The 15,291-nt window shown below is 34.1% G+C and overlaps 1 protein-coding gene across 1 annotated transcript in view; it reads left to right on the top strand.

Moving 5' to 3' along the window:
- The first annotated feature begins 1,134 nt into the window (after window positions 1-1,134).
- Window positions 1,135-15,291, top strand: part of LOC116881770 (kelch-like protein 4) — a 48,745-nt gene continuing 34,588 nt past the window's right edge. The window contains exons 1-4 of the mRNA XM_032881811.1: window positions 1,135-1,286; window positions 1,671-1,807; window positions 8,024-8,220; window positions 13,095-13,307. Coding sequence (XP_032737702.1) covers window positions 1,144-1,286; window positions 1,671-1,807; window positions 8,024-8,220; window positions 13,095-13,307 — 690 coding nt within the window. The 5' untranslated portion in view covers window positions 1,135-1,143. The remainder of the gene's footprint in view (window positions 1,287-1,670; window positions 1,808-8,023; window positions 8,221-13,094; window positions 13,308-15,291) is intronic.

Raw genomic sequence — 15,291 nt, 5'->3', positions numbered from 1 at the left:
AACAGCCCAGAAGATCATAGGGGAAGGGAGGGAAACCTGAATAAGAAGTCATCAGAAAGGGAGAAAAACTATGAGAGACTCTTGACTACAGAAAGCAAACAGGGTTGCTGGAGGGGAGGTGGGTGGGGGGTGGGATCATTGCATGATGGGCATTAAGGGGAACATGTGATGTGATGAGCACTGGGTGTTCTATACAACTGATGAATTATTGAACTCTATATCTGCAACTAATGCTGTACTATATGTTGGCTAATTTAATGTAAGTTAAAAAAAGTAAAATAAAATCCATTGATCTGGGGAAAAAAGGAAGATAAATAAGTTCTGGGGATCTAATGTACACCATGGTGACTATAGTTAACAATACTGTATTGTATACTTGAAAGTTGCTAAGACACTGGATCTTAAGTGTTTTCACCACACACATGAGAAATGTGAGGTAATGAATGTGTTAACTAACCTTACTGTGGTAATAATTTCACGATATATACATATGTGAAATCATTACACTGTAACCTTAAAATCACACAATGTTATATACCAATTATATCTCAATAAATCTGAAAAAAGATATAAAATCACACCATGTTATATACCAATTTTATCTCAATAAATCTGGAAAAAGATATAAAAGGTGGAAATTGTATATTTTCTTGATGGAACTGACACTGTAAAGAATGTTATGGAACTCAAGTTTGAGATTCTTCAAGAAACACATAATGAGTATTCCATGGAGAAGCTTCAGGACATGATTAAATTTGAAATGTATTTTGAATCATAAATACAATTTTATGCCTAATGGCATAATTGTGATACCAATAAAAATCAAAGAAAGAAGCTAGCATTTTGAAGTTTATGTTTGTGCATATAAAAATTACCACTAGCCCTTCAATGGAAATATACATACTTTTGGTTCCATTCCATGTATAAATATGAACTATGACACTTAAATGGAAAATGAGACAGTAATCATAGTGAAATATTTAAGATTTGAGGGCAAATTTTAATTTTAGTTTAATCTAATATATTTCTTTTAGAAGTCAGTGTGCTCAAACTTCCACTGGACATTTGCACACTCATTAAGAGAATAAACCATATTCTCCCTCTTACTCACATTTCAGACTGGATACACAAAATCCTGAAGAAATGAATGTCAACAAATCTGAGGAGCACTTTCATGCTATAAACCATGCAGCGCAAACTCTCCACAGAATGGAGAACTACCTGAAAGAGAAACAACTGTGTGATGTACTACTTATTGCTGGACACCTCCGAATTCCAGCCCATAGGTATGTATCCTTATGTAGACAGATTGTTTCATGAGTATAACATGTGAATGAGAATGAATTGGACAACTTAAAGCAAATTAGAATGCTGAGGAGAATATATTTTTATCTTCCTACATTGAAAATGCATTAGCATATATGGTCCATTTCCTTGTGTGATATTTAGAAGAGCCAAAGTTTAGAGAAATTGATGTAAAATAGCACAAACCCTCAAAAGAGAATCAAATTACTTAATTTATCTATCTAATTTCACTACACTTTACTAAACTGCAAAAGATTCATGCAGATAACAAACTCAGCAGTGTTACAAACTTACTGATTGTATTTCATGCTTTTCAATGAGACTATTGACTAATTTAAGATCCTATGAAACATTCCCATTTCAAGGTTGGTTCTCAGCGCAGTGTCTGATTACTTTGCTGCAATGTTTACTAATGATGTGCTTGAAGCCAAACAAGAAGAGGTCAGGATGGAAGGAGTTGATCCTAATGCACTTAATTCCTTGGTGCAGTATGCTTACACAGGTAAAGTGGCATGTATTAAGTCATTCAATCCTCACAAAAATCCTACATTATATAATCTACATTATTATTATTCCCACTAGAAATGAGAAAACTGAAGGATCTACCAGTAAAGTAACTTTCCCAAGGTAGTAAGGGGCAGAATCAGAATTTAAATTCAGTAGTATAAAAGAATGAGGGAAATAATAAGCTATAAAATTTTTGATTATGAGAGAATAAGGCTATTTTAACACAAAAATACAAAATACATGTCTACCTCTCTCTTGAATGGTGTGGGTATGTTCTCATTTTTTTTATTTCTTTTCAGCGTAACAGTATTCATTGTTTTTGCACCACACCCAGTGCTCCATGCAATATGTGCCCTCCCCAATACCCACCACCTGGTTCCCCCAACCTCCCACCCCCTGCCACTTCAAAACCCTCAGGTTGATTTTCAGGGTCCATAGTCTCTCATGGTTCACCTCCCCTTCCAATTTCCCTCAACTCCCTTCTCCTCTCCATCTCCCAATGTCCTCCATGTTATTTGTTATGCTCCACAAATAAGTGAAACCATATAATAATTGACTCTCTCTGCTTGACTTCTTTCACTCAGTATAATCTCTTCCAGTCCCATCCTTGTTGCTACAAAAGTTGGGGATTCATCCTTTCTGATAGAGGCATAATACTCCATAGTGTATATGGACCACATCTTCCTTATCCACTCATCTGTTGAACAGCATCTTGGTTCTTTCCACAGTTTGGCGACCATGGCCATTGCTGCTATATACATTGGGGTACAGATGGCCCTTCTTTTCACTACATCTGTATCTTTGGGGTAAATACCCAGTAGTACAATTGCAGAGTCATAGGGGAGCACTATTTTTAATTTCTTAAAGAATCTCTACACTGTTCTCCAAAGTGGCTGCACCAACTTGCATTCCCACCAACAGTGTAAGAGGGTTCCCCTTTCTCCACATTCTCTCCAACACACGTTCTTTCCTGTATTGCTAATTTTGGATATTCTAACTGGTGTAAGGTGGTATCTCAATGTGGTTTTAATTTGAATCTCCCTGATGGCTAGTGATGATGAACATTTTTTCATGTGTCTGATAGCCATTTGTATGTCTTCATTGGAGAAGTGTCTGTTCATATCTTCTGCCCATTTTTGACATGATTATCTGTTTTGTGTGTGTTGAGTTTGAGGAGTTCTTTATAGATCCTGGATATCAGCCTCTTGTCTGTACTGTCATTTGCAAATATCTTCTCCCATTCCGTGGGTTGCCTCTTTGTTTTGTTGATTGTTTCCTTTGCTGTGCAGAAGCTTTTGATCTTGATGAAGTCCCAAAAGTTCGTTTTCACTTTTGTTTCCTTTGCCTTTGGAGACATATCTGGAAAGAAGTTGCTGTGGCTGATATCAAAGAGGTTATTGCCTATGTTCTCCTCTAGGATTCTGATGGATTCCTGTCTCACACTGAGGTCTTTTATACATTTCGAGTTCATCTTTGTGTACGGTGTAAAGGAATGGTCGGGTTTCATTTTTCTACATATAGCTGTCCAGTTTTCACAGCACCATTTATTGAAGAGACTTTTTTCCATTGTATATTTTTTCCTACTTTGTCGAAGATTATTTGACCATAGAGTTGAGGGTCCATATCTGGGCTCTCTACTCTGTTCCACTGGTCTATGTGTCTGTTTTTATGCCAGTGCCATGCTGTCTTGGTGATCACAGCTTTGTAGTAAAGCTTGAAGTCAGGTTACGTGATGCCGCCAGTTTTATTTTTGTTTTTCAACATTTCCTCAGCAATTCGGGGTCTTTTCTGATTCCATACAAATTTTAGGATTATTTGCTCCAGCTCTTTGAAAAATACCAGTGGAATTTTGAGCAGAATGGCATTAAAAGTATAGATTGCTGTAGGCAGTATAGACATTTTAACAATATGTATTCTTCCGATCCAAGAGCATGGAATGGTCTTCCATCTTTTTGTGTCTTCTTCAGTTCCTTTCATGAGTGTTCTGTAGTTCCTCGAGTACAGTTCCTTTACCTCTTTGGTTAGGATTATTCCCAGGTATCTTATGGTTCTTGGTGCTATAGTAAATGGAATCGATTCTCTAATTTCCCTTTCCTTATTTTCATTGTTAGTGTATAAGAAAGCCACTGATTTCTGTACATTGACTCTGTATCCTGCCACGTTACTGAATTGCTGTATGAGTTCTAGTAGTTTGGGGGTGGAGTCTTTTGGGTTTTCCATATAAAGAATCATGTCATCTGCAAAGAGAGAGAGTTTGACTTTTTCACTGCCAATGTGGATACCTTTTATTTCTCTTTGTTGTCTGATTGCTGTTGCTAGGACTTCTAATACTATGTTGAACAAGAGTGGTGAGAGTGAGCATCCTTGTCGTGTTCCTGATCTCAATGGGAAGGCTGCAAGCTTTTTCCCATTGAGGATGATATTTGCTGTGGGTCTTTCATAGATAGATTTTATGAAGTTCTGGAATGTTCCCTCTATCCCTATACTTTGAAGCATTTTAATCAGGAACAGATGCTGGATTTTGTCAAATGCTTTTTCTGCATCAATTGAGAGGACCATGTGGTTCTTTCTTCTCTTATTGATTTGTTCTATCACATTGATTGATTTGCGAATGTTGAAACATCCTTGTAACCCAGGGATGAATCCCACCTGGTCATGGTGGATAATCTTTTTAATGTGCTGTTGGATCCTGTATCCTAGGATCTTGTTGAGAATCTTGGCATCCATATTCATCAGTGATATTGGTCTGAAATTCTCCTTTCTGGTGGGGTCTTTGCCTGGTTTGGGGATCAGAGTAATGCTGGCTTCATAGAAAGAGTCTGGAAGTTTTCCTTCTGCTTCAATTTTTTGAAACAGCTTCAGGAGAATAGGTATTATGCTTACACAGGTAAAGTGGCATGTATTAAGTCATTCAATCCTCACAAAAATCCTACATAATATAATCTACATTATTATTATTCCAACTAGAAATGAGAAAACTGAAGGATCTACCAGTGAAGTAACTTTCCCAAGGTAGTAACTGACAGAATCAGAATTTAAATTCATTAGTATAAATGAATGAGGGAAATAATAAGCTATAAAATTTTTGACCATGAGAGAATAAAGCTATTTTAACAAAAATGACAAAATACATGTCTGCCTCTCTCTTGAATGGTGTGGGTATGTTCTCATTTTTTAAAAAAAGATTTTATTTATTCATTTATTGAGTGTGTGGGGGGAGGGGCTGAATGAGAGGGAGAGAGAATCTCAAGCAGTCTCCATGTTCAGCACTTGGAGCCTGATGCAGGGCTTGGTCCTAAGATGGAGAGATCATGACCTGAAATCAAGAGTTTGACATTTAACCAAATGAGCCACCTAGGTACCCCATTCTCATTTGTAAAAATTTGAAGTGCAGTATTCTAACTCTGTATTAGAAATGTAGTCTCTTCCTTAGAAATAGCAAAGTCATATTTACTCAAATTATAAGGCAAAGGTAACAGGATGAGATTGGAGGTCAAGAAGTGAAATTATTTCTGTATTCCAACTTTATTAAGCAAAAATTGACAAATATAATTGTGTATATTTAAAGTATACTATGTGATGATTTGCTATATATACACAAAAAGGATGATTACATGTATGAAGATAAGTAATGCACACATTATCTCAAATAGTTAATTATTTTTTGTGGTGAGAATGCTTAAGATATACTCTCAAAGATTTTCAAGGATACAGTGCCCAGTACCATATTACTAACTATAGACACCATTCTGTACATTAGATCATTGTAACTATTTATCTTATAACTTAAAGTTTGCACCCTTTGACCTACACCTCCCCATTTCCACCTCCCAGTGTCTAGCAACTACCAATCTAACTACCATTTCTATGAAATCAGAGAAATTATATACATGTATACCTATTATTAATATCACATACATATTTTTTTTCTCCTTATCCATTCAACTGTTGAAGGGCATTTAGGTTGGTTATTTCCATATCCTAGCTACTGTAAAAAATAGTGCAACAAACATGGGAGTGCAGATATCTCTTAAGATCCTGATTTCATGTCTTTGTATATATAATCAGGAATAAATTGTTGGATCATATGGTAATTTAATTTTCTAATTTTTTCATAAGCCACCATACTGTTCTCCATAATGTTATTAATTTAGTTTCCCACAAACAGTACATAAATGTTCCCTTTCCTCTAAAACTTCACCAATATTGGTTATCCTTTCTTTTGATTTTGATTTACATTTTCCTGGTAATTAGTGATGTTAAACAATTTTCATATCTCTATTGGTCATTTGTATGTCATCTCTGGGGAAGAATAAGCTTATCCAGGTTACTTTCTCTTTTTGAATTTTTATTTATTTTTTAAAGATTTTATTTATTTATTTGAGGGAGGGGAAAGGAGGGCATGAGGTGGGGAGCAGAAGGAGACACAGACACAGACTTGCTGCTGAGCAAGGATCAGCAACTGGATCCCAGGGCAATGACCTGAGCAAAAAGCAAACACTTAACCAACTGAGCCACCCAGGTCCCCCTAATTGTTCTTTTTTTTAATTGCGTTATTTGCTTTCATGCTATTGAACTATATGAGTCCTTTATATATTTTGGATATTAACCCCTTAGATATATGGTTTGCAATATTTCTCTCATTCTGTGGATTACCTTTTCAATATATTTTATATTTCCTTTCTATGCAGAAGCTTTTTAGTTTGATGTAGTCCCACTTGTTTATTTTAGCTTTTGTGGCCTGTCTTTTGGTGTATTATCCAAGAAATTATTGCCAAGACAAATTTTTTTTACTGTCTTCTTTTAGGAGTTTTATGATTTTGTTCATTAAGAAATTAATATTCTTCTTAATAACTGGGCCAAGTTTCGATGTCTGTAGTAGGTGAATCTTTGATCTGAATCAGAATAGTTTATAACTTCTCTGGATTGCATGAGGTATGGGCAGGGCTCTCCCTTCAAAATCCATGACAAAAAACAAACAACTCAAGAAATTCTGGTGATGGATGACACCCTTTGGCAACATATTTTAGAGGTTGAAACAAATACAGAGCATCTGACAGTAAATATTTACTCTTTTCTTTATGCTTATGAAATCATATGGAATCCATTTAAGGTATTTTACAAGAAAAATATAAACAAATAGTTTATAGTATTCCATATGAAATGTTTTTTATAGCTTACATATAGTTTGGCTAAAACAAACAAAAAAGGAATATAACTTATGAAAATAACTTACATTTGCAATAACTTCACAAATATCTTCACAGATATTTTGAAACAAACCAGTTTTTTGTATCTAAGAAAATTATCATACAAACATTTGTTTGAGTACTGTCAGCAATGTTATTTTTCTTTTGAGAGAATGTCAGGTGTCAGTTCTAGGCACAATATCTGAGCGAAGTCTTCCTTATCAGCAAATAAATGCAGACAGACACACAAAAATATAGACATATAACCTCAATGCTCTACTTAATTACCAAATTTTTTTCCATACAAATGATAGTTACCTGTATGGGCATTATACAATATGATAAAATACTCCTTGAGACCTAGTGTTTACAGTTTTTTATATAAGATTTATTTATTTATCTATTTATTTAGGTGAAAGAATTGTGGATTTTTTCTTTCTTTTTTATTTAAATTCAATTAGCCAACATATAGTACATCATTAGTTTCAGATATCGTGTTCAATGATTGATATAAGAGTTAGATGAGATCTACGATGACAAAGAAATAAGTTGCTGTTCTTTGCAGTAGTGGTGTTCACTGTTCATTTGCTACAGTTGTGTTTGATAATCTAGTCTGGCAACCTTCAGCCATCTTAGTGTTTTTACAGACACACTTGCATATATTGGCTTTTTTTTAAAGATTTTATTTATTTATTCGTCAGAGAGAGAGAGAGAGCACAAGCAGGCAGAGTGGCAGGCAAAGACAGAGAGAGAAGCAGGCTCCCCACCGAGCAAGAAGCCTGATGCGGGACTCAATCTTAGGACCCTGGGATCATGACCTGAGCCAAAGGCAGCAGCTTAACTGACGGAGCCACCCAGGTGTCCCACATATAGTGGCTTTTAAAAGTATTCCCATAGTGGTTACTGTGCACTAGGAAAGGTAGCCTTAGTAATGAGAGAAATTGAAAAATTCAACTAGTTAGCACATTTGTGTCTTACTTTATGAGACATATAATCATTCTTCACTTTTTCAAACCATCTAGGTGTCCTGCAGTTAAAAGAAGATACTATTGAAAATTTGCTGGCTGCAGCTTGTCTCTTGCAATTGACTCAAGTCATTGAAGTCTGCTCCAATTTTCTCATAAAGCATCTCCATCCTTCAAACTGCTTAGGAATTCGATCATTTGGTGATGCCCAGGGCTGTACAGAGCTCCTGAGTGTGGCACATAAATACACAATGGTAAAATCAATTGCTTCAAATTAACCTGTAGTAATATTATATTGACACTATATGTAGCTTACTGATTTGTTTACTGATATATATGTGTACATATGCATGTGTGTGTGTGTATATTATATATAAAAATATAATGTATGGGTGTGTGTGTGTGTGTGTGTGTGTGTAGATATATATCTATATCTATGTATATATATGCAACCTTTCTAAAGTAAAGACCATAATGTTGGGATAAAACTAAAAAGCAATATAAATTCATATAATTTGCAAATGACTTACACATAATGGATATTAGATAAAAATATTTGGTTGAGCTGTACTCAAGCAAGTTTCTCATTTTTTTTAACTGAAAATGTTTAATTAAATCTCAAAACGTGGAGAAATGAACATACCACAAAAAAAATCATATAAAAATATATTTTAAGTCAAATCCACAGTATTAGGAAAATATATTGTCCCTGATTTATTTTAAGCTTTTATTTACATTCCAGCGAGTTAGCATACAGTGCACTATTAGTTTCAGGTGCACAATTTGGTGATTCAACATGTACATACAACACTTGGTACTCATTACAAGTGCACTCCTTAATCCCCATCACCTGTTTAACCCATCCCCCCACCTCCCTCCCCTCTGGTACCCATCAGTTTGTTCTCTATAGTTAAGAGTCTGTTTCTTGGCTTGCCTCTCTTCCCCCCACCTTGATCATTTGTTTCTTAAATTCCACATATGAGTGAAATCATATGGTATATGTCTTTTTCTAACTGACTTATTTTGCTTAACATACTACTCTGTAGCTCCATCTATATTGTTGCAAATAGCAAGATTTCGTTCTTTTTGATGGCTGAATAATATTTCATTGTATATATATATACCATTTCTTCTTTATCCATTCATCAGCTGATGGACATTTGGGTTCTTTCATAATTTGGCAATTGTTGATAATATTGCTATAAGCATCAGGGTGAATGTATCGCTTCAAATTAGTATTTTTGTATTATTTAGATAAATACCTAGTAGTGCAATCGCTGGATGATAGGGCTGTCCTATTTTTAACTTTCTGAGGAAACTCCATCCTGTTTTCTAGAATGGCTGCACCAGTTCACATTTCCAACAACAATGTAAGATGTTTCGCCTCTCTCCACATCCTCACCAACATCTTCTGTTTCTTGTGCTGTTAGTTTTAACCATTCTGATTGATGTGAGATGATATCTCATTGTAGATTTCATTTGTATTTTTCTGATGTTGAATGATGTTGAGCATCTTCCCATGTGTCTGTTGACCATCTGTTTGTCTTCTTTAGAAAAATGTCTGTTCATGTCTTCTGCTCATTCTTTAATCAGATTATTTGTTTCTTTGTCCCTGATTTTTGTAACATTAGAACTTTAATTTCTAAAATTATATACATTATGATTTTTAATTAAAGTTAAGTAACATTCAAAAATTAATTAAAAACTAATTAATATATCAATATTAACTGGAAGAGCTTAAGAACTATAAAAATCAGCCAATTCTACTGAATGTATATTTTATGTCTTAATAAAAGTACCTATTTTCGTTAAAAACAACTTGCAGTTCAATCCTTTAAACTTGACTAACTTAAAATCCTTCTCAATTCTATAAGTAATTTTAATAAATTAACTGAACATGTTTGTATGTGACTATTCTTTAAAAGTTGCATAGGATAAGACTATCTTTAGTCAATCAAGTGACAGTGACATGAAATACAGATTGTCTGTAAGGATGCAAGAAAAAGTAGTTAGAGGATATTAAATTACATTAATACTAATAATTCTGTGATGCAAAGAAAAAAATGAACTTTTGAACTTCTGAAGCAGGGAAAATATGAGGTGGATCTTTCTGTGAAACCCAATCAAAAAGATAAATATTTCAAACTAAGACAATTGTTACAGTTATTTAAGATTAAAAAATAAAAAGGCAAGTACATAAAACAATAGAAAATTTAACATCTAAAAATAAAATTAACATTATGAGTTTAATATTGAGAGGTACATAAACATTATTTTGTTAACATTTAATACAGATCTTAAATTTTTCATCTTTCTATATTTTAATTCTCTAAATTTGCTTGGTAAAATGTTCTTTCTCTTTTTCCCATCCCTGGTCATTATTCAAAATTTGAAGTTTCAAACAGAGTCCTGAAACTGTAGCATTATGGGGAGAATTATATTATAATTGATGGACTGTTTAATATATGTTATTAAATTATACTATTTATATTCCTATATGCTAAATACAGTTACCACATAGTCTATAGGAACATCAGTTACATAGTTCAAAGTTTAATCCTACCACAAAAGCCAAACTTGAAAACTACCTGTTAATTTACTTATATTCTTAAACTAAGTATTAAGTTTCCTGTCTGTTATCTTACTCTCACAGTCAAAACACATCCTGATAAACAGCTTGAATTATTTTTGTTGCTCAAAAAGAAATTGTCTTCCTTTTCTTATTATGTGACTGAAACTGAGTGTTAAGCAGGATGTGCAAAAAACATATTATTGCTTTTTTTAGTTATTTTAGTATCTACTATAAATAAACAAAAGTAGCCAAAAAGTCTTGCTATAATAGTTTTTTGTAATACTGTATTGATATTGTAAAAACACAAATAATGTTAATGTTTAAGAATAATATTAAACTCTCAAGACTCAATTACAAACATTTGAATCATAGACTGTGTAAAACAGGTAGCCCTCCCTAATGTGAATGGGCTTCATTCAGAAACATCCTCACAGATACACCCAGAATAATGTTTGATCCAAACTTTAGACTCCAAGGATAAGTTAACACATTAAGTTAGCCATCGTAATTCTATAAACAGTAGTCTGCACTGATGAAACACTTAGCAAGTATGTTATATTCATCTAGCAACTTTTACAACAAAGTGCATGGGGATTAAAAAAAATGAATATCAAACCTCTTGGAAAAGTATAGAGAAGAAAGTGTTTTTCTTGAAATTAGAAATAAAATAGGGGTTCCTGGGTGGCTCAGTGGGTTAAAGCCTCTGCCTTCAGCTCAGGTCATGATCCCAGGCCTGGGATTGAGCCCCTCGTCGGGCTCTCTGCTCAGCAGGGAGCCTGCTTCCTCCTTTTTCTCTCTGCCTGCCTCACCGCCTACTTGTGATATCTCTGTCAAATAAATAAATTAAAAAAAAGAAATAAAATAATTCCAAAATAAAATAATTTAAAATTAATCTTCTAGGTTAACTAAATATTTCTCTACAGTACTGGATATTGCTGTGCCTTATGTAGATACTTCAAATCAATATATATATTTTTTTATTTAGACTAAGTTACTATATTGCCAAACAATTTTCAGTAGTCTCATCAGGAAGTTACTCTGGAACCATAACAAATTCTGTTGTAATCTCTAATTTGTCACTAAAAATATAACCATCATATAAACTATTGGAATCATTCCTAACTTTTAATGCATAACGAAATTTGATTGATTTCTCTATGATCCACATTAGCCATTGAGTATTTTTTTAACAAACTGGGCCAATCTCTCCCTCTTTCTCTCATTTACTTTCTATTTTTCTTTTCTTTCATTGGGGAGTAGATAGAAAGGCAAATGAGATACAAGGTCTTCCATCATATTGACATAATGATATAAACTCTCAGAGCTTGCATACACTACCAGTAATGGGTAACCATACATTTTTAGAATTTTATCTTTTTCTTAACCCAGTCATAAAAATTATGTCACTTATGGAATGCAGCTGAGGTGTTGAGCAAAATGGAATAGACCTGAAGACTTAGGTTTGAGTCTGTACTTCGCCATTTATTGCACAGGAGACAAAACAATTCACATAGCCAATTTTCTCATCAGAATAATTTCACCACCTACAAGATCAGATTGGTAATGACTTATTTTTTTTTTTTTTTACTTAACACGGGTAGTGTCTGAGTTGATACAAATGTTTTTCTTTCCTAGCTATTATAGGTGGCAGCAGCTTATGATTCCAGAAGTGACTGACATTGAGTTGGTCTTTAGCCAAAAATATTAAGAGGAAAGGTGGAAATTTTCAAGGTGGAGTCTACCTTGAAGACCTGGGAGAGATAGCTCCACTTGTGCATTTGAGGGGACAACATACTGAATTCCTTTGCATTGGAACAAACAGATTGATGAAAAACTCTTTTCTCTTATGGAAAAGCATGATCTATTAACCAACCAAGGCAAACGTGTATTTTACAATGAATACTACACAGATTTAGGACAATCTAAAAGGGACTCCTATGGAGTTTTTTGGGGGGAGGGGGTGAATGGTGTAGTCTTGCAATTTTTATATATTATTCCTTAATTGTCTCTTCTGTCACAATGTTAAATTCTATCAAGTATCAAATTTCAGGCAGCTGTGTTTCAAATTTTTTCATCAAAACATCACTATGTATTTTTACTTATAATGTTGCATATTTTTCTATGACAACACAATTATCGTTTTCAAAATTTTTCATAGTAAAAAAAGAAGACTCCCCATGTCCTCTGTCACAGACAGTAATGGCACCTATTTGTTATAAATGCATGTATCTGTCCTTACTGTCTTTCATGAATTTTTAAAATAATTCTATTTATTTATTTATTTATTTATTTATTTATTTGATGGAGAGATCACAAATAGGCAGAGAGGCAGGCAGAGAGAGAGGAGGAAGCAGGCTCCCCGCTGAGCAGAGAGCCCAATGCGGGGCTCGATCCCAGGACTCTGGGATCATGACCTGAGCTGAAGGCAGAGGCTTTAACCCACTGAGCCACCCAGGCGCCCCTCTTTTATGAATTTTAATAAAGTGTTTTCATATGCTTATTTTGTTAAGACATTTCTAAAGTGCAAAGTTTCAGTAGAAGACCTTTCTTTTCTAGGAACACTTCATTGAGGTAATAAAGAACCAAGAATTCCTCCTGCTTCCAGCTAATGAAATTTCAAAACTTCTGTGCAGTGATGACATTAATGTCCCTGATGAAGAAACAATTTTCCACGCTTTAATGCAGTGGGTGGGATACGATGTGCAGGCTAGGCAACAATACCTAGCAATGTTGCTTTCTTATATCAGACTGCCATTACTTCCACCACAGGTATGGAAATTTACCCAGGTAACACATAGTTCTAAACTACCACTAGACATTAATCCATTCCTTTTTTGTCTAATTTTATTTTATTCAGAGGATTTCTGTTAACTGGAGTGTATGGTACTTGTCTCACAGAAGGACTTATCCAGCCTTCAATTAACACTATTTATGATGCAGAGAGAAATATTTTTAAAAAATCTATAAAAAAAGCTATAGATCATCCTTAAAAATTCTAGAGATAATCTCTAAAACATATTCTTTAATTTCAATTTCTTCTTTACCAAACATCATTTGTAAGAAGCAGAGTAAATGACTAGGCTTTTTTTTTCTTTTTCTGCCGACCTTCTAGGCAAGCTGGTTACTCATCCATATTGGAAGGAGGAGCTTCATCTAGATCTAGTGGATCAGTAGTTTCATTAACATTAAAATTAGTCAAGTTTCAACAAATTACTAATTAGATGTTAATATTGAAAAATAGAATATTAATTTACTGATGATTTCTCTACTTTTTAAAAACTTTTATCTGTTAATTAAATCCATGGAGCTACTACATATTTGCTCTTAAGAATTTATCCATATGCAATGAAAGAACACTGCCTTCTCGGGTATAGCAAATTTATACAAGGCAAGGCAAGAGTAACACTAAAATAGAAACATTAAAATATACATGTAATTTTAGACCCAAGGTTCAGAATCTTTGGAAATTTTATGTTTGTGTGTATGTGTGCACATGTGTTATTCTTACATGTGTTATTTTCATGAAAGGGTCCATATGATTTATTAGATTCTCTAAGACAGTGCTACTCAAAATAGCCCTGAGCTAGCAACATAGCATTTCCTGAGAGCTTATTAGAAACCCAGTTTCCCAAGCCCTCACCATAGACCTACTGAAACAATTTATGGGAGTGAGGCCAAGGAATCCATATCTTAATAAATTTACCAGAGGATTCTTAGATATGAAAAAAGTTGAGATGCATTGGTATAATGGATTGGAGGCCCTTAACTTTATACTGTTTTGTCTATATGTTTGTCTTTAAACTGCTTAGTTTGGACTTGTCTTACTTTACTCGAATAAGGAGAAATTTCTAGCCCAAACACACAACCGATGGTCTTTGGCCTTCCACTCCTGAGTATCCCTTATGCCTAAAATCTGGAATGTTGTGAACTTTCCCTAATGATGGTAGTGGTGGGTAATATAATACAGATTATAGAATTTCTAAAACAATTTTAATAGTTACTTTAAAAAATATTCTAGAAATGAAATATATGGAAAAAAATGGTGGTAAATCCCTGAAGAATATTTTGAAACTAAGTTACATAGTCCAGTTTTTTAAACTTATTTTCAGCAGCATATGCATTAAGGAAATACCAGAGGTCTCACCAGCCAAGTCAAAATAGTGATCTATAAGAGATTACAGGTCGGATGAGAACTAAGCTGGGGTTAAGTACTGCAGAATGAAAAACTTCAGGGAAGTTTTATGGGGTGAAATTAGCATTTCTACGCCAAACTGCAATTCCTCTCAATGTCCTTTGATACTGTAGACCCAAAACTCCAGTGAACCAATATAAATGACTCTTGGTAAAATTCTGAAACAAGTTCTTCACATTTCCTCGGCTCACCTCAACAAAAATATTTTACTTAGCTTTTATCCAATTCAATGAGGGTCTTAGTGTCTGCCAGGCAGTGATGGTTAGAAAGGATTGATACATACTACTGCTGATGTTTTGGCTACCTACTAACACATATGCTTTACTGATATACACATATATATGTATAAATAAAAAGAATCTACTTTCAGAATATTTTACAGAAGTGATTTGATGATAAAGATGCAATTCTTTATGGGTGATATTACTTTATTTTAACTGGGCATGTTTGTACCAACTTCTCTAAATCCACCAATAAGGTGGCTGCTTATTTAGCTACATGCAGTAGACTGCAAGATGCTTGCTTTGTGTAGACATAGCTAGTCTCTTAGACTGCTTTCAA

Source organism: Lontra canadensis, unplaced genomic scaffold (genome assembly GCF_010015895.1).
Source record: "Lontra canadensis isolate GAN:19392208 unplaced genomic scaffold, GSC_riverotter_1.0 scaffold77, whole genome shotgun sequence".
In the NCBI taxonomy this organism is placed as follows: domain Eukaryota; kingdom Metazoa; phylum Chordata; class Mammalia; order Carnivora; family Mustelidae; genus Lontra; species Lontra canadensis.
This window is presented reverse-complemented; position numbering and strand designations above follow the sequence as displayed.